The sequence below is a fragment of the Numida meleagris genome, chromosome 4 (assembly GCF_002078875.1).
Source record: "Numida meleagris isolate 19003 breed g44 Domestic line chromosome 4, NumMel1.0, whole genome shotgun sequence".
Lineage (NCBI taxonomy): Eukaryota > Metazoa > Chordata > Aves > Galliformes > Numididae > Numida > Numida meleagris.
This window is the reverse complement of record NC_034412.1, coordinates 17,183,296-17,202,828: the sequence shown is the minus strand read 5'-3', so window position 1 is coordinate 17,202,828 and position 19,533 is coordinate 17,183,296. Positions and strand designations below refer to the sequence as shown.

At 37.1% G+C, this 19,533-nt stretch overlaps 1 protein-coding gene across 3 annotated transcripts in view; it reads left to right on the top strand.

The window, feature by feature from the left end:
• Positions 1 to 17,897, top strand: part of PIK3CB (phosphatidylinositol-4,5-bisphosphate 3-kinase catalytic subunit beta) — an 89,419-nt gene extending 71,522 nt beyond the window's left edge. For 2 of the 3 annotated variants that reach the window (XM_021393295.1, XM_021393294.1), the window contains 11 exons: positions 453 to 574; positions 1,929 to 2,072; positions 2,962 to 3,061; positions 5,467 to 5,645; positions 6,274 to 6,383; positions 6,697 to 6,775; positions 12,069 to 12,236; positions 12,738 to 12,861; positions 13,430 to 13,575; positions 14,548 to 14,680; positions 15,178 to 17,897. In XM_021393295.1, the coding sequence (XP_021248970.1) occupies positions 453 to 574; positions 1,929 to 2,072; positions 2,962 to 3,061; positions 5,467 to 5,645; positions 6,274 to 6,383; positions 6,697 to 6,775; positions 12,069 to 12,236; positions 12,738 to 12,861; positions 13,430 to 13,575; positions 14,548 to 14,680; positions 15,178 to 15,315 (1,443 nt within the window). In that variant the 3' untranslated portion in view covers positions 15,316 to 17,897. Of the gene's footprint in view, positions 1 to 452; positions 575 to 1,928; positions 2,073 to 2,961; positions 3,062 to 5,466; positions 5,646 to 6,273; positions 6,384 to 6,696; positions 6,776 to 12,068; positions 12,237 to 12,353; positions 12,587 to 12,737; positions 12,862 to 13,429; positions 13,576 to 14,547; positions 14,681 to 15,177 lie in introns of those variants that run through there. The other variant, XR_002437646.1, reaches the window with a different exon arrangement.

The following is a 19,533-nucleotide window of genomic DNA, read 5'->3' as shown; positions in this document are numbered from 1 at the left end:
GTACTAAGTATTTGCTCAGTGTTAATATTTATTTTAGAATTTCAGTACAAGTGTTCATGATAAGTGTTGATGGCTGTAGTGTTTCTTGATGTAAAGACTGGTGATGTTGACCCTCCTGAGCTAAGGACTGAACAGATTTTGAGCGTATGTTTTTGTTGAAAGACAATGTTTATATTTAAAAACATCTTTATTTTTTATATATATACTTAATATTGCATTTACACGTCTAAGCCTGTTTGTTTCATCTAATAGTGTACTGTTTCACTCATATCGCTATAAAAGTATTATTAAAAATATATTCTTCATGGGTATCTTCATGGAAATGCAATAAAAATGTCTCATTTTATGAGACCTTTAGATGCTTTAACTTATGCTTTAATGGACTATTGTACCAAATTGTTTTCTTAAATAGTTACTTTAACTGTAACCTCATCGTCTCCTTTTTAAAACAGCTTCAGGCTCTCCTTCAGATATGGCCCAAGCTGCTGCCTAGAGAAGCATTAGAATTGTTGGATTTCAATTATCCAGACCAGTATGTGAGAGAATATGCAGTGGGTTGTTTAAAGCAAATGAGGTGAGTATGTTGTATTATTAGTTCAGCATGCACGGATTTTTTGAAGGGGAATACTGCATTCTGGTTTTCTCTAGGAAAAAAGCTTCAAGAGGAAAGATTTAAGTGGACAGCCTCCTGTGAGTAATGACCAAATAAAGCAATCTTTCTAGATAAGCAAATAGGCAGCCAAAGGAAATCTCCTTATTCTGATGTCTTAAATTCAAAGATCATTATTTTCCATGCTACTAAAGAAAACTAAGTGTACTTTTGTTCCAGAAAGTTGTGTGTTCACTCCTTTCTTGGACAAAGAGTGAACAAAATATTATGAGAATTTTTTAATGATGAAAAGATGAAGTACCACAGTAGTCAAATAATACAAAAACGGCCACCCAGCTATCTCATGCTTCTTGTCAGGTATTTTCTGTATCACTTAATAGAAATGTAGGTCGTTACATACAGTAAAACAAAAGAGAATTCCTGATTTGATTGATTTTTCCCAGTAGCCTCTGCTATCTAAAGTTATTCCCTTATCACATAAATTTTACTCTTCAGTGTAAGCTAGGGCAAGATTTGTTTAACATTATCATTTGCAGGACTACTGTATTTCCTGTCCTTGAATTCTAATGTCTCTGTGGTAAATAGTTTAATGATTAATTTTTTAATGGTCAAGGCTATGTATTTGAAAAAAATATTTTGACTTCTTTCAAATGTAAACAAGCAGTTTAGCTGCTATGCAAATAATATTGAATTGTTACATCTGGAATTATTTCTAGAATTCTTAGTTCTGGCTCTGAATCAGTTGTGTTCAATTGGGTATCAATTTCCAACTTTAAAAATCTGTTGAAGGCAGCTGGTAGAAGCTGTGAATCCTAATAGCTGAAGTAAGGAAAGTGGGGAAAGATAAATATAACACAGCATGATTGAATATTTTGACCAAGTTACTGAATGATGTTCTCATGGGTCAGCGCTAGGTACAGTCTTATTTAACATCTTCATCAACTTGGATGGAGGGATTGAGTGCACCCTCGGCAAGTTTCCTGATTATATGAAGCTGGGAGGAGTGACTGACACAGCAGCAGGCAGTGGTGCCATTCAGTGAGACTTGGACAGGCTTTTGGAACAGGTTGCCCAGGGAGGTTGTGGATGCCCCGTCCCTGGAGGCATTCAAGGCCAGACTGGACGTGGCTCTGGGCAGCCTGGTCTAGCGGTTGGCGACCCTGCACTTGGCAGGGGGGTTGAGCCTTGATGATCTTTGAGGTCCTTTTCAACCCAAGCCATTCTATGATTCTATGATTCTGTCATATACATCTGAATTTCTGTACTGTCATTAATCTAGTTATTCTGTTATTAACTGATTTTATGTACCTTGTTCTAGTGATGAAGAGCTTTCTCAGTACCTTCTTCAACTTGTGCAAGTCCTGAAATACGAACCTTTTCTTGATTGTGCTCTCTCCAGATTTCTGCTAGAGAGAGCACTTGCTAATAGAAGAATAGGACAGATGTTGTTTTGGCATCTAAGGTAGGAATGTTTCCTGTATATCTTTCTGAATCTGTTGATCCAGATTGGACTTCTGGTGTGTAGATCAAGATTTTTTTTTTTAATCTTTGGCATTTATAGATCAAAGCCAGCCTATAATTAAAATTTTATTACTGTGCTTTGTAATCCACTGTTTGAAGAAAATCCTTCTCTAGGTAACTGGTAAGTTAGGGTTGTGTATGATTTCAGTGCTTGTTTTGACTGTGCTTGTAGGAAAACAACAGTATTTATGCCTCAAAACTGTGAGGAAAAAATAAATCAGAAAATAACAGAACAGCAGTTCTGTGTGCTGTTGCTGTATTTGATGATCAGTTCCATGAGTTGCAGGTACCTTGCAGAATTGACTTACATGTTGATTCTGTTTTCAGAATACAACTTACTTATTCTAATATTTCTAAGTAAAAAGAGCAAGCACTACCTGAATATGTTTTGAAGGATAAATGGCATTGCTATAGTTCAGCGGTTTCTTTCAAAGTATTTCTCCCCAGAGAAATTTTGGCTTTTCCCTATGAAGATTTGAAAACACGCACTTGAACATCAGTCCTATCTTTCAATATCATCTATCAGTACTGCTTTCTTTAATGAAAGTGGATCCTGAAAACAAATATCCAATTGCTACCTCTTAACATTTTTGCATCTAGAACAGTTCTAGACCTAGAAACAAGTGGTATGTTGAAACTAGCTATTCCTTATGAGCGTTCAGCATGTGTGTATTATTATTTCTTACAAAATCTAGCTTTTTTCTGAATGACCACGGAGTGTTTTCTTATTTTTTTTTCCTCAATTTCAACAGCTTTAAATGTTAATCTGTAAAATCGTGCGGTCTGTCTTGATAAATGAGAAGCCTTTCTGCTGTGATGTTCCCTTGCAGGTCAGAGGTTCACATACCTGCTGTTTCAGTACAGTTTGGTTTGATACTTGAAGCTTACTGCCGAGGAAGTGTTGCTCACATGAAAGTGCTTGCTAAACAGGTATACACTCCCCTCCTCCTTTAAATCTTGACATGCGAGCTTGTAACTCAAATTCTTATTCCATTTTCCTATGGGACATATAGGTTACTTTGACAAATCCATCTGTTTAGGAAAGAGGAAGGGGGATGGGGAGGTGGAGAGAGGAAAGCATGAGTGAGAGGGAAAAATGCAAGTGCTAAATAGATGGATGTAATGAAGGAGCAGCCCTCCCTGGTGCAGAAAGCTGCTAGTGCTGTGGGGTCTCATGGGCTGCTTTGTAACATTCTGAGAAGTGTAAGATAGTTTCAGCAATATGCATATATTCTAGATCGAACAGTAGGCTGTCTAGATTACTAGCAGAAGGGTTTATGTACACTTAAAACTTATGACTGGTTTTTCCCTATGTCAGAGCAGGTTGCCCAATAGAAACTATTATGTTTCTATCTAAACTTTATATAGATGAGTCCAGGACAACTTCCTACTGCTTTCACTTGCTTGTTAAAAAGTGACGCAAAAAACGCTGAAGCTGCAGAATATATATGGTACTTCTCCCTGGAAAGAAAGGTGTTGAAACAAACTAAGTAATCGGTTAGTGTCAATATGGATTTGTTTTGGTTTTTCTTTAAAAAAAAAAAAAAGTCTGCTTTTAAATAGACTTAGTAAGTGTATAGGCAGACTATTAAAGAGACTCACGTGTCATGTTCTGAAGGTCCCAGTGCAGTTTTAGCAAGTAAATTTGGATTGCTACCATGAAATCTTTGAAAATTATAGCTCTCCTGGAATTACTGTACTTGCTGTATCAGGGAAAATAAGGACAGAAAAAGCAACTCAATAAATGTCTGGTCAACATTTTGATACTGTCAATATTGAAAATGTACTAAAAGAGACAAACCGAGCAGGAATGTACTGTTGTGCTCTTTATTGCTGCTGTTCACAGAACACTGAAACGATGTTTTACATGAGTGCTTGTTAGTATTGTCAAAATCATAAAAAGGTTAGGTGATGAAATGCTTTCAGCAATAGACCTAAGGTCAGTAAAGTTTTTGTGCATTTCACAGGAAACAAATGTCAGTACAATCAAAGAAGGGGCAAAAAAATTCCCAACTGTGCAAACACGGAAGAAATTCAAAGTAGAAATACTTCAAAAAGTTCCTGTTTGTACAACACAGGTTCCATTTTGTTCCCTTGTCACTAATGTTTGTACAGCTCCAAGAATAGTGGAAAGGCAGAGCGCTTTTGGTTTTGACAGATGGCTGACCTGGCAGGTCTCCATTGCCTCAGTTTTATAATCAAACTGCATACAATTTCCACAGCATCCTGCCTGACAGGGTTCAGTCTGTCTGTAAAAGTGGTAAGTCTTGACTCAGCACCTTATAAATTAGACCGAAGCTTCCTTGTATAGAAATCAGCTTTTACAGTTATTTAAATTGATACAGTTTGCTAGAGAATATATATATTGCTGAGCATGTTAACTACGGCTACCATAAATACAGTTGATGGATATAGCAACTATTTCATATTCAGCTAACTGCTTAGGTGTAGGCGCAGTATAGAAATTATAATCTTTGTATGTGCGGTCTAGGTTTGTTACCAACAGGCTTTTCTCTGTTAAGGTTATGCACATTTGCATTGTTGTTTTCTTAGAAATTGTACATGTGGAAAACTTTTTAAACAAAGGGAAAGGGCTAAACCAGTCCTTTTATACACTGTAAAAGTAAAAATATATTGCTTAGGTGATATGTTAGGATTTAAAGCATCCTAATTGATTAGAGCACTTTACTTATGCCTACATTTTGCAGGGTTTTAATGAGCAAACTTTTGCAGGGCAGGCTTAAGTGTTTTAAGCATTTGTACTTGTGTATGTGAAAATTGTCTGCAATCAGTGATGTGGGCATATTGAATTGTATGCCCCTAACTGCATGTGTGCAGTGAAGTATCTGCATCCATCAATTCGAGTAATGTTTGCAGAAGTATGAAGCACACAGTTTCTGTTGACTTCAGCATGGACTGAAGCATCTGTGCTATGCTTTGTTGAACTGTTGATGAAAATTGAATTTTGTAGAATGGCTTTTAGTAAATGTATCTATCATACATTAAAATATCTTGTTAATTTTGTTGGAAATGTTAAGTCCTGCTTTAAAAAGTGACTTGAAATTTGAGATTTCAACCCATCATTGTCTTTGTTAGTTATAAAAATGGTGCTTTTAGGACGTGAGTAATTTAGAAAAAGCCATTCTCCAGTTTTTTATTTTTCTTTTTTTCAGAAACTCCGTCTTAATTATTGATTATTACTTCCATTGTAAAAGATGTTGTAAAATCATTTAATACTTCATATAATAACTTTTTTGCTGCCAAATAAGATTTTATATATTGCATGATGTGCAAAGTCAAAGCAATAACTTGAAGATATAAAATATTTATTTCAGGTGGAAGCTCTTAATAAAATGAAGACTTTAAACAGCCTAATTAAGCTGAATGCCATGAAACAAAGCAAAGCAAAAGGAAAAGATGCAATGCACACATGTTTGAAACAAAATGCTTACAGAGAAGCACTCTCTGACCTCCAGTCTCCTCTGAATCCTTCTGTTATACTTTCAGAACTACAGTAAGTAAAGAATGAGTGAATAGTGTTTCACTGTAGATTTTGATTGGAAATGCCAAAGTAGAAACGCCTATTGCTTGGACTTCCTTTGTCTGTGTTGTTAGCAGATACGCTGTCACGGGGAACACTTTCTATAGTGAGAGAAGGTCTGTTGGCAATCTTCCTGAGGTCAAATAGCAGTTAAGCTTGAAGATGTTTTGTGGTCCACCATGTAACTTAATACTCTCTTGTCAATGTATTTCATAGTTAAACATTTTAAAATATAAGCCTAAATGTGAATTAGACTATGTTCCTGACTTCTGCTTAAGACAATAAGCACAAAAGTGATTAAAATGTTTAATAGCGCTTAAAAGGGAAGTCTATACAGAGAATTCTGTATATTTTCTCTGTAAATGTAAGTTCTTAATTTAGATGTATGTATGCCAGTCATGGTGTCCAAGGTAGTCAGTGTGTAACAGATACATCCATAACTTGATAAGCACTCATAGCATAGTAGTAGGGTGAAAGCTGAGGTAGCATTTAAGCACTTCCTTACAGCAAGTCTGCATTTTCTGCTGTTTCAAACAGTGTTCAGTTCTGTTCAGCTGAGTTACTTTTAGTGGACTATGACATTTGTTATATTTTCTTCTAGTGTTGAGAAGTGTAAGTACATGGATTCTAAAATGAAGCCTCTATGGATAGTATACAACAATAAGATGTTTGGAGGAGATCTTGTAGGGATCATCTTTAAAAATGGTGATGGTAAGCAGTGCTGAGCACTTGAAATTCTTCCTCATTCTTTTTTCTCACACTTGCACTTTATCTGTGTTGCTCTGTATTTACCAGAATTTAACAAGATTTATAGCATCAATAAACAAATTAAGCGTCTTCTCCTGACTAGTTTTCCAATTATGGATTTTACCAATCACGATGATATAGCCATGATCAACCCCTCTTTAACATTTAGTATTGATGAGGATTTTTAGATAGCTTTTTCTGAAAGTCTATGAACATTAGGTAGTTTGTCTCCAATACACTGAGAAACTGAGGTAGCAGTTCCAACCTTCCATTACAGATCTCCGACAGGACATGTTGACACTCCAGATTTTACGTTTGATGGATGTACTTTGGAAAGAAGCTGGCCTGGATCTCCGGTAAGGAACTCTTGTGGGCTGGTTTATATGGATGGGGGAGTCCACTCTTACCAGCAAGGCTTTCCTGTTAATTTGCTTTCCCTACCATATTGTTTCTAAAATCTGTAATAGTGCCACAGTTTTCAGTTGTCATAGCCAAGGTGAGCAGGCTATAAGAGGCACTCACGTTACCTAACAAGATTGCTTCTCTTTGCAGTTTATTCCCTAGATGGGCCACATTACAAAATAATTTAGCCACGAAAAGAAATACAAGAAGTGAAGTGAAACACAGATTTTTTTACTTACTATCAAGCAGAATATTTGACTAGTGCACTGCATCTCTCATGGTGTATCTAAGTTGCCATGCTGATCATAAATCACATTGTTCTCTTATTTATTTTACTGTTTTCATTCAGACAAAAAGCCTTGTATGAGGTGAGAAAACAATTCTTCACTTAAGGGTCCAGCAAACAGGTTCTGTGTCTTTTTGTTGCTTGCTTGGTTGCTTTTGATGTTTGTTCTGTTTGTCTCTGTTTTCTCTTGTAACAAACACGTCTATTAACTGTTTGTGGGAATTAGAACTCCTAGGTTCTAATACACATATGCAAGTGAGGGAAAAATATTTTGCAGCTTCCTCAAAATTTCTGCTTCAAATTGAACATTTGATGCTATTTCAGTGATGTAGTTCTAACCCAACTAATGTAAAAATTAACGAAGAGTAAGCAACATTTTGTGCTAAAGTATTTTAGCAAGAAAAGAATGTTATTTGCGTGTCAGAAAAAAAATTCAGAACAGAATTATCTTTGTATCTTAAAGTCTCTTTCAAAGCAACATTCTTGCCTTCATATAATTGCTAGGATAAGCATGACTTCTTTATAAGGATACTAGAGTATTCCAAAGAATAAAAGTGCTTAAATATTACTTGAAATGCTTCATTTGGATTCTTTCTGCTCAGTTTTTCAAACGTTGTGGTTCAAGCATAATAGTGTGAGTTTCATAAGGCACATAACATCTGTCCGTACAAATAAGTAAAATTATGAACAGTCAGTCAGCATTTAGGGGCAAGGACAATCTCTGGCAGCTGTGGAATCCCATATGAGGCATACTTCACTTGCTGCCTTCCCAGAAGCTTCGTTTGTGGTTCTGGGCAGGGCCACACACTGTGCCTGGCAAACAGGAGTCATCATTAGGAGTCATTCCTGACCAATCCATTTTTTTTTAACCTCAAAAAAGGAAAACCAAAATGTGGCTCTGATGTCCAAAGATTTGTCTTAAAACTCTCAGAAGAAAAAAAAAAAAAACGTAGAAAGGGAAATTCCAAGGAAGAACTGAAGTTCTATAATTGGCCTCTTCCATTTATTTACATAACTGAGAGCATCTTCCTTCCATTCATGCTTTCTTTAGTTCTGATTATAAAATAAAATTCTGAGAATGAGGCAGGGTTATAGTCCTGTATCTATCAAAGAGGTATTAAGCCGGCATTCACCAAGGAAAGGCTCTGAAGAGATCTTAACTGGTAAAAGATTGGCTAAAACAGCTCTCTAAACAGCAGGAGGATGAGGATGTAGCTAAGAGGGTGACTGTGATCTCTAATCTTTGTTTGCAGTCTGCATGCCTCCTGAGAAGCAGCTACGCCAAACCCTGTGAATCAGTAGCAGCACTAAGAGGTTTTGTTGTGCTGTTAGTGAGTCAGGACTTGTTTTTGGCTTGCCTCTCATTGCTTGGATTAAGAGACATCTGTAACAGGCAAAAAAGCACTGTCATGTATTTCTGATTTTCTGAAAAATACGGCTCATACGTCCGTACCAATAAGTGCAGTCTTTTCTTCTTGCTCTTTATCATCCTTTGAGGTTTAAGTTTCCCTAAAACTTTTTTTTTTCCCTTTTTCCTTTTGTGGATGCATAATAGATTTCACACTTTCAACATTTTCCACTACAGAATGTTTGATAATTCAAGTAAAAGCAAGGCTTCCAACTTGTTTCACCAATATACATGCACAAACACTTGCTGCTTGCTTATCTTCCTGGAGAAGTAACTCCCAATCAAGAATATCTTGCCACACCAGAATGAATGGCTTCTGAGAAGCATGGATCAAATGGCAAACAGTATGCTGCCACTGAGGTGCTAAGGATAGCATTGCTTTCCTTATACTTGCATTGCAGTCCCTAATCAGTTACTCATCAGTAAGATAAAATGAAACCTTAGCTCTGTCTGTGTCTTTTACTAGAAGTGTGAAGCAAGCACAATATCCCCATGGGATTTCTCCTCTCTGGAGAGGAACACCAAGTGTGTGTGGGTTTTGAGATCTGCAAAGGTGAAGGGGGAACTTTTTGGTTTTTTTCTGTTTGTTTTTCACTGTCAACTGTTTTGTCTCCTGGGCAAACTGGCCTCTTGCACACATGGTATGTTCTGTTGTTGAGGTTCCTGTGTGTGCATTCTGACTAAATGTTGGAACCAGACCAGGGTTTGTATCAGAAAAGGAAGTGTGTGTGTGCAGCAGGATGCAACAGTGTTCTCCATTAGTTCCTTCATCCTGGGCTGTCACTGGGTGCACTGTGGAGTGCCCAACTGAATAAAACTTCAGGTGCAAACTGCTTCTACTTTTCAGTATGGATCCAACAATTAGACAGCAAAGACCAGCAGCAGAGATGAATGCTACTCTGTTATTTGGAGAAGACTGACTCAGAGTTCAGTTCTCCGACATCAGTCAAGTGCAGAGAGTAATTAGAAAACAAAAAAGCATATTCTCTAATTAATCTGTGTACTTAAACAAATAAACGAAAGCCCTACCTATTCACTTCTGAAATGAATTATTACCAGAATGCTGAGTTGGAAATAGCTTGCTCAAAACAAAAGTTGTAACTACAACAGTTAATTTTGCTTCAGAAAGCTCTGAGTCTGAAGTCACACATATGGGCATAATCATAGTAGGTGACAGAAATTATTTCTATGAGGAATGTTTAAGTATTACAAATACGTGTCACTGCAGACAGATACGAAATGTCTTCCCAAGCATGCTATGAGATTTGCAGTGTTGTAGCTCTAATGAGAGTAAACTTCACCGAAAGGTATTTCTATTGCTTTATCTGTACTGCAGCATTGCAGTTGTGCTAGGGGAGAGATTAGTAAAGTAACAGAATAGCAGAAAATCCTAAATTTGAGGAGTTTGATCTTTATTGATTAATCTTTACTGCAGTAAGTTGTCACAGAAGTATTTAGTACATAGTTACTTTTTGGACTGGTACAAAAAAGTTGTGTGAAATCTCATGTTAAGCAGCTTTGTTTGAATGAAACCAGAGTTCATAAAACCACTGAAAAATTTATTTTTGACAAGTTTAAAGCTTATCATTGTTTTGAAATTATTGGACCTAAAGTTACAGAGAATGTGTTCATAAAGTATCATAATTTGGGGTTTTACTTGTGAGGAATTAGATTATTGAAATAAAGAACAGTATTAACAATTTCCTCCCTTCATTCATGTTGATGTTTGAGAAAATGAAGTGAAGAAAGAGGAAAAATATCTGTCCTGCCCAGAATTGCTGCATTGATCTGTCAGTGGTCTTCACGTGGCATTAAAAAGCAGGGCACATATCCTGCTGACAGATGTTGAAGTCATAAAGACTGGGATGAGATGGAAAAGGCTGAGCAGATTTGTCCCTAACTTGACTCCTGTCAAAGTGTCTCTCTGACAAGGATGTTTTTTCCTCCAGTTGTAAGCACAGAGTCCTCAAGGGGCTGAAGGCTTTCATCATTGCTTGCTTTTGAAAGGGAAGTTGTTGGACATGTGCCCAGTTTAGCTGCAAGTAGGGTGGGTTGAAATGCCGTGGAAGAGGGCCAGCGTGCACTTTAACCTGGCAATACTTGGCTTACGTTTGTCATGTCATGATAAGGATGGGCAGTGCTTCCTTGTGTCGTGCATGCTGGCTTTCAGTAATTACAGATACCCTTCTGTTCATTGTGAGAGCCCTTTGGCCTAGAGAGTTGGGATTTTTAATTTAATACATTAGAATAGTAATGGAAAGAAGGTCCCAAATCTGCATTTCTTTTTTTGTTTGAAGCTGGATGTTCTCTAAACACCCTGCGGAATCTCATCTTCCGTGCACTTTGTTGCTAGTGGAAAAGCGTACCCAACTATATGGTTCTTAGCAGTTAAACCCTTTCAGCAGTGTGTTATCGCTGTAGTAGAGAAACTGTTCCATCTAATAGCTCTTATGTCAAAAAGTTCCAATTAATTTTGCCTGGGATTTTATTAATTTTTCTTCTGTGGCTTTGGATAAATAGGGTGTCTCACTCGAGGTACAGTTCTTCTTTGTAGAAATCAGGATTAATATCTGTTTTGTTTGTAAATGCAAATGATGACACCTCCACCAGCAAAGCCTTCTCCTTCTATCTATATGGCCACACAGTTTTTCTGTCCTGTGCATTTTTATACAGCTGTGTAATGAGTGAGCGCTCCTCACTAATTGTGCACTGCAATTAGATTTGCATGAGTATCTGTTTTTTAATACAAGGATCCATGACCAGAATTGAGAGAACATTCGTGATCTGAGATGGCTAAAATGAGAATAGACACCTCTATTTGTGATGCAGTGCCTTTGAAGAAAGCAGTTGTGATGGTTTCGCTCCTCCAAGATGGAAGAAATGCTTTGGAAAAGCACACTTACCCATTTAGACTTATCTCCCCTTGATTCAAATGTTTACCTATGTCTTATTTTAATGCAGTGGTGCTGTAGATATTTTTACTCAACAGTGTGTACATGCACGGGAATATTCTTATGTATCAGGTGAATTGAATACTATACTCCTGTTTTCCATTATTTTTCTAGGCTTAAAATTAGTGGGAGATGAAAAATATTATTTTCTATGTATACTTGAAAAGGAGCATTCTAGCATTTTAAGTTGAAACTGGAAAAATAGGGAAAAAGGGTAAATCCCTGGTTTCTATTTACACAAATAACCTACAACATAGCATAAACTTGTGTGTAAATCTGTTATTGGCCATTTAGGCAGGAAATTAACAAATGCAATTAAAGGGCTCCCTCTATAGTTTCTCCTATAACATTACAAGTAACTGTGTAGTATGATGGCAAAATAAAGTATGCTGGTAATTTCTTCTGTATACGTACATGCAATAGGAAAAACAAATATTTTAAATGAATTGCTGTTATTTTAAAATTGCAAACCAAATCCGTATATTAATTTTCAAGAGTACAGTGTTCAAGTTAAATGAGTATTTTGCCCTCAGAAAATATTCACATACTAAAGAAGCATTCTTATTATTTTTGGTTTTAACATTATCTTTGCTTTGTTTCAGGATATTGCCATATGGCTGTTTAGCAACTGGAGATCACTCTGGCCTTATTGAGGCTGTTTCCAGTTCAGAAACCATTGCTGACATTCAGTTAAATAGTAGCAATGTTGCCGCCGCTGCTGCCTTCAACAAAGATGCTCTCTTAAACTGGCTGAAGGAATACAATTTAGGGTAATTTCTACAATTGTTTTCTCATCTGTAGTGTAAACCACAAAATTCCTGGAAGTCTGTGTTTCAGCGTTAAGGAACGTGTGTCTGTTCTGGCAAATTTGTCTTTTTTTTTTTCAGTGTGTCAGATTCTGACTCAGCTTCAGATTGCCCTTGGAATTCAAACAGTGGTCCAGCAGAAATTCTGACATTTGCAGCATTATGATTTCACGTTGTTGAAGATATACTGAATTTGGCCAAACAAATAAACAGGGAAAAAAAACCAACAAAAAAACAACCTCATGGGTCTCAAATCTGGATGCCATTGCCTTTCACAGTTGGATTTCTCCTGTTCTCCATAGCTACTTTTTACAGTATTTTCTCTCAATTCAGTCTAATTTTGCAGTATTCTAAGGGGCTTTTTTTTTTTTTTTTTTTTACTGAACCAAAAATCCTTTTTCATGTCAAGTCATGATAAGAATTCTCAGTAGAGTGCACTGATATTAGTTTTTTTTGTATTTCTAGAGATGACTTGGACCGAGCCATTGAAGAATTTACTCTGTCTTGTGCTGGCTACTGTGTAGCTACTTACGTGCTGGGGATTGGTGACAGACACAGTGACAATATTATGGTCAGAAAAAATGGTCAGGTAAAAATCTTTTCTGTGGGCAGAACAACTACAGCATCTGTATGGGAATTACCTTGAAAACTTCCAGTTTCTTTTGTCCATCAGTAGAATTAGATCTTAAAGTTGTTAGATTTCTTTTCTTTACTGAGGATTGCAGAGAGCTTTAAAGAAAGGTTGAAATCTGGGAGGAGTGGAAGGAACAACCAATGCTCACTTTGTAAGCAGCTGTTTTCCAAGTGAGACTGTTCTATAAATCTTTTTCAGAGCATCTGGAAGCCCTGTTAATAGTCCAGAGTCACTGAAGAAGAGCTCCTATCAGAGTGTCTTGCGAAATACCATCTTTTAAAAATGCATGAAGTATAGTTTTGAGGAGTTTTTATTTTTTTTGAGTCCACATCAGTTTGTAGCAGTGTCAATTTATAAATAAATCTCGACACATTGTAAAATGAAGTACTCCGGGAGGGTTGAAGCAGTATGCTATGAGGAATAACATCATGCGTTAACTGTTCTCGGTACCAGCATCCTGTAGTGGTATTAGAAAAATGAATTATTTCATTGGAGAAATTAATTTCTTTAATATTTTGTTTAGCTCTTTCATATAGATTTTGGGCATATTCTTGGAAACTTCAAGTCCAAGTTTGGAATTAAAAGGGAGAGGGTACCTTTCATACTTACCTATGATTTCATTCATGTTATTCAACAAGGAAAAACAGGGAACACCGAAAAATTTGGTCGGTGAGTAGTATTTTAATCTCATCCTTCTGTAACTGAGATGCTCGCTGGTGTCAATTTGCAATGCAGCAAGATCCTGTCCAGTTCAGTTTGCTAATCTTTCCGTGTATGGAACTGTGCTTATGTGTTCATTACAGTCTGCTTCTCTGCTGAGCTACAATTTATATACAGATTAGTTTGTACGTTAGAAACTGCAGCGGAAAGATACAGTTCCTTTTTATCTCCTCCAGCAGGTGATGCAGGAGATGGCATCTTCTCCTGTAATTGTTTTGTTCTTGTTTGTGTTTTCCCTTAAGCCTTCAGCAGCACACAGGGCACTAGAGAGTGACTCCACGGACTGTTGTTCAAGCAAGATGAAATACTGTTCTTAAAGAGCAGGTTCTCTTCTGCCATTTCTGTCCATCACTGCACATTCAGTGTGCTAATTAGTCATGCTCTTACTTGGGTGCTTAGGCATATATGGTTGTGCTCACAATCCAGTGTTTCTGCATGCCCTTCCCATCTTGGGTTAGAGAGCTACTAGACTTCCTACTTACTGAGGAAGGTTTTTCTTTTTCCTTTCTGTGTCATTCCCACCAATTGACAGGATGTTCATTCTGGGTGCTTTGCTCTCACTCTGCTATCAATTTTCACAGGAAGAATTTATTGGCAGAGATATAAAATCAGGCATCTAGGTATGGCCTGACAAATTTTATGGCTATTTCTAGAAGAAGAAGGTGTATATGTATTAGAAGAAATGGCAAATAACTGCCATTTCTCTCCTGTAGGTATGCGATATGTTGTGGGAATGCAGTGGAGGTTCTGTAGACACAACAGTGCTTTTCCCTACAACTGCTGACTGCCTTTTCTGTTGCCATGTTCCTAGGATATGCATTTTAGTACAGATAACAATTTTTTTGAAGTGGTTACTTATTTGTCAGCTGTGGGTTCTCATGTGTTGGGTTCATTGCATGTGTTTTTTTGTCGAATATGAAGGTTCCGCCAGTATTGTGAAGAAGCATACCTGATTCTGCGAAAACATGGAAACCTATTTATTACACTTTTTGCACTGATGTTAACTGCAGGGCTTCCAGAGCTAACCTCTGTCAAGGACATCCAGTATCTCAAGGTAAAAATAAGATTTACAGCTCAGCCAGATCTTAGAGTTATTCTAGTATGTGAATTTTGGTTCTAAGGTGAACAACTTTTAATTTATTTCAATTTCTCTCAAGATTTCCATGAAATCAAAGCGTTCTTTTTCAGCTGTGTAGAATAAGGTACATATTCCTTCTGAGGGCTAAAAGGAAATGATGAATATTTGTCCCTTTCAACCATTCTATGACAAGTTTTGTGTCTGTGCATCTTAAGTCTTACATGTAGTAACTTTGGGGGTGTTTTGCCTCTTGGCTCAATACACAAGCATAGACCTGTAAAGGTGAAAATTATTTGCTTAATTCTTTTTTTAGTTTTACCTATAAACTCAGAAAATATCACTGATATTTGAAAATTTGTCAAAACAGGAAAGAGCAGAATGTGGTTTGTGTTAAGAGGTGAAGAACATAACTGGATTTTCAAATTTGCAGTAATGCTTACATGGTTTTGTTCTGTTTTGTTTTTCTGTACCAGGATTCTCTTGCCTTAGGAAAGAGTGAGGAAGAAGCACTAAAACAATTTAAGCAAAAGTTTGATGAAGCACTCCGGGAAAGTTGGACTACTAAAGTGAATTGGATGGCTCACACTGTTCGCAAAGATTACAGATCCTAGAAGAGTTTTGGATTTGCACTAAGCTGAATGTTACCTTGATAAGTATTTTTAAATGGCATCTGTAGTATGGACCAATAAAACTTACTTTAAATAAGAAAGAAAACAAGACAACAACAAAAAGAAACGGGCTGAAATAATTCCTGATTCTTTTGCACTCTGCTTCTGAATGCCTGATCCCAAGACTGTCTCCACAAACAGTGACCAACCTGGATAATCAGTTCCTGCTGACTTTGCACGCTGAGAGCTACTAGGCATTTTTAAATATCCTTTGGTACTTTATGGAGGTGTAAATATTTGTTTTATACGTTAGGGTAATGTACTCTAACATGCTCAGGAGGTTTGAAGACCTCTGAGAGAACTGTTTTTTGTTTTAAATTTGGGACTTGAAGAGTAAATTTTTCTTTATTCTAATCTAGCTAAAAATGACTGTGTGTATATTTTTCATATGAATTCTGCCATAATGGCACAGATGCATTAATTCTACTGTAAATAGAAACCACAGCATCATTGTACTACAGGGATCTGCTTAATGTCTTATACTGCTGCCAAAAGAAGAATAGCCAGGTATTTGTAAGGTTTCTTGGGGAGTGATGAGGGAGGCAGAGACCTCTGAAATGTTGCAGCTTCCAGATAGTCATGGCTGTGCGATTTTCTTGTCCTGATATAGGACACACAAAGAAGTCGTTCAGAAAGAGGAGAGGCCAATTTCAAATATGTCTGAAAATCCTCCCTTGATGATAGTCTCCCATTCAGCCCCTGGGCCTTTTGTACTCCCTAGGAGATGTGTTTAGTTCAGCTTCAACAAGAAGCTCCTCACAGCCTGTCATTGAAACTCTTATGTCAGATTACTTGTACCATGCAAATGTGCTGTCTTATAAACATGGATGGAAAATTTTCCATACATATCATACACAGTGCTTTTTAGAACATAAGTACCAAAAGAAACCAAATTTTTTTGAAAGCAAGTGTTTGTGAGAAAAGACCATTCTGTAGAACACCAATGAGAAGTCATTAATCTTTTCTGTATTTATTAAAAGCTTTCAGTAATGTCGCTTTACCAAGATATCTGTGTTGAAAATGTTTGCTGAAGAAACTGGATTTGTTTTAATTTATTTAGTGAGGTACCAGGCTTCTAGGTGCTTAAATGGAGAGCAAATTTGTGACGTGCAATAGGAACTGCTGGTTAAAAGATGTAACATACTGTTTCTGAACATCAGCAAGGTAGACTTTAACTACTGCTTGTTCTCCAAAGAACACTGGTAGCTCTCAATTCTTGTTGACATTTGAAAGAGAATTAAAACATATATTTACTTTTTGGCTAAATTGTTGTTTTACATAGAAATATTTTATGTAGGAATTTAATTAAAGGTGGTTTTACTTTGTTGAGAGTGAGGTTTTGCTGTTTTTTTGGTGGTTTTTTTTGGTGTGGGCCTTTTAAAGGTTAAGGACCTATCTGAGGCCGGGATAGCATTTTAGGTACTGGTTTTATTCTCTTGCCCTAACTCTTGGGGCTAATCTGTCTAACAAGACCTCTGCTTCTAGAATATCGTAAAAGTAACAAATGCATTGTTATTATTTATTTACGTTGTAGAAGCAGGTGGAGGTGTTAGAAAGAATCTACTCTGCAGCTGACAACTCTGAAGGAAGTAAATTCATCCTCAGCTAATTCACAGTGTGTACATTTGTTTAAGTAGTAATTCCTAGACATGTTAAATTTGTCTGGGAGATGGAGTACTCAAACGTGTTCAGGGACGCATAACTTTTCCCAGAACATGAGATGCAGTTGGCCAATTCATCTTGACTGCTTGGGGCTGGTGAGCAAGATGAATATCAGCAGGGAGCATGATTCTGTGCTTATACCCATAACTACCACTGCCGGCGAGCCCCATGTTTCACCAGAGGCTTCTTCTGAGGTTGGGAACAAGGCAGCCAAGCCTTTGGAAGGGATGTAGTTGTACGCACCTGCAGAAAACTCATCATAAGTTGTGAGTTCTGGTATAAAACACCTTCAGTGCAGCTGGTCCCATGTTATGTTATTTACTTTTTTCCAAGTCTACTTCTAATCTGATCCACACATTTCCACTGGGAAAATGACTGTTTCTAAATGAAGCCTACTTCTCAAGTCCTTCATTGTTACTGACAGGGGAAAAGATACCTGCACACTGCTTTTAAAAACAGCTGAAACTGGGTGTGTGCTCTGTGTATATTGTATATATTTGTTCTGTTTTTATTTCGATTGTATGGTTAATTGGTGGGTTTTCTTCCTTTACCTTGTATTATGTGATTTGTGAAGAATGGTGGCAAATGCTGCTTTTAACATTCCTGCTTGTCCTATATTTGCTCCCCAAGCAAAGAGCTCCCGTGGATTTGTCCCTCACCTGTAGAGTTTCTTCCTTTCCCTTTTATGCTTGTATCAGTTTTAAGTGACGGTGGTGCACTGATATGATAGTTCAATCATTCACATTCTAGTGAATGCCTTTGATGGAGCCTATTCATATATTTAACATAATACCGTCCAATATCCCTCTTTAATTTCCCAAAGCTATTGAAATAATTAAATTGTATGGGCTCTCAGTAATTAAGATGTCAGGCTAAGATTGTGGTTTTATTTCTTAGAGATGACTTCAATCCTAAATCTTTTAAACATGTAGTCAGTATTTCTATTACTGTTCCTCCAAAATACACTGTATTGATATGATTATGTGTCTCAGCTGGCTTTAAAATCTGAAACTGAAATCCTGTGTTCACATAATGCATTCCAGTTTCTGGCAAGTTTTTAAAAACATTTAAAATGTTAAAAAATCTTTTTTTTTTTTTCTAGATGTACTAGTGCTGAGAGATAAGGGAGTAGAGCTGTCTTGATGGAAAGCACACTTTACCAGGTGCCGTCGTACAAGCTGGCATTGCTGTTGGACCTCAACGGTTTACATTTGGCTTTGTATTATTTGTAGACAAATGTGCCTTATTCTGGCCTGGATCACTAGGTGAGAGTCAGACTAATTTCAAGGCAGTGTTATTTATTTCACTTACTTATCTATTATTTTATTCCTGACGACAGTACCACACTAACTACTCCACTACTTCCATTGCAAAACTTTTGCTTGTGACACGTTTGTCTGCCTCTGACTTCTGGTGGATATAGTCAGGATGTAAGGTTAGTAGTGAAATTATTCCTGCAACTGGAATATCTCTGCAAATCAACCATAGTAAGATCATAACAGATAAAATCTCAAGGGATTTAAATAGACATAGGAACTGCTGATCTTTCATATTTTTGGCATGTCAGTTCAGCAAGCTAGCTTTGCCTTTCCATGGAAAAACTGTTCAGATCACATGGATATGTAAGCTTCCTCTAACAGCTTCTGTGGGAACAGCATGCAGAACCCGTTGCCCATGTGAATCACTTATTAGGGAGCACAGCTAATTTTCAGTTAGTCCAAGGACTGAGGAATCAGCAGATCTGGATTTTCTAATATTCCTGTGAGGACACTGAAGATTTTTTAACTTAAGCCTGAATGAGCAGAAGGAATAAATGCGGTCTCAGGGATATGCAATTGCAAGCAGATACTTGAAGCAGATTTTAGTAGCTTACCCAGGAAAGGTGCAGTAATTTTAACAGCTAATGATACTGAAAAAATTTGAGTACCGTGCTGCTTGTCCTACCTCAATGCATAATAAAAATCTTGTAGTTGTTCTTTTTGAGTGTGACTTCCTGACTGATGATGGGTATGTGTTTCTGCCAGTGCTTCCCAGGGAATTAATTCACCCTGCTCATGTTAGTAGCTTTTCCTCAAATGCTGTGGCAAAATAGCATTGACCGTTGATGAAGTGAGGAGACAAGAAAACTTTTTTCCTTTAATGAGGTGAATTTGCGTGCTGCTATTATGTGGATGCCTTTCCAGATGGATTAGCCTACATGGGGAACTGCACCACCACTGGCTGTCCTCTGGTAAACCACAAGGAAGATTTTGCCAGTCAGATGCTGATATAACCTTATCTGCTGTTTTATTTCCAGAACATCTGTCTAAAAGCTCAACTGTATGAACTCTTTTAACAGGTTTTACTGTATTGGATCAGATTTTAAATGATGCTGTTGTGATGAGTCAGTTCTTCTTCCTTTCAGCCTGTCACTTTACTTTTCCTCGGGTGATTATGTTGGAGTTTTCCCTGGGTTTGCTTGATGAAGTAGGATGGGAATTAATTTATATTACTCAAGTA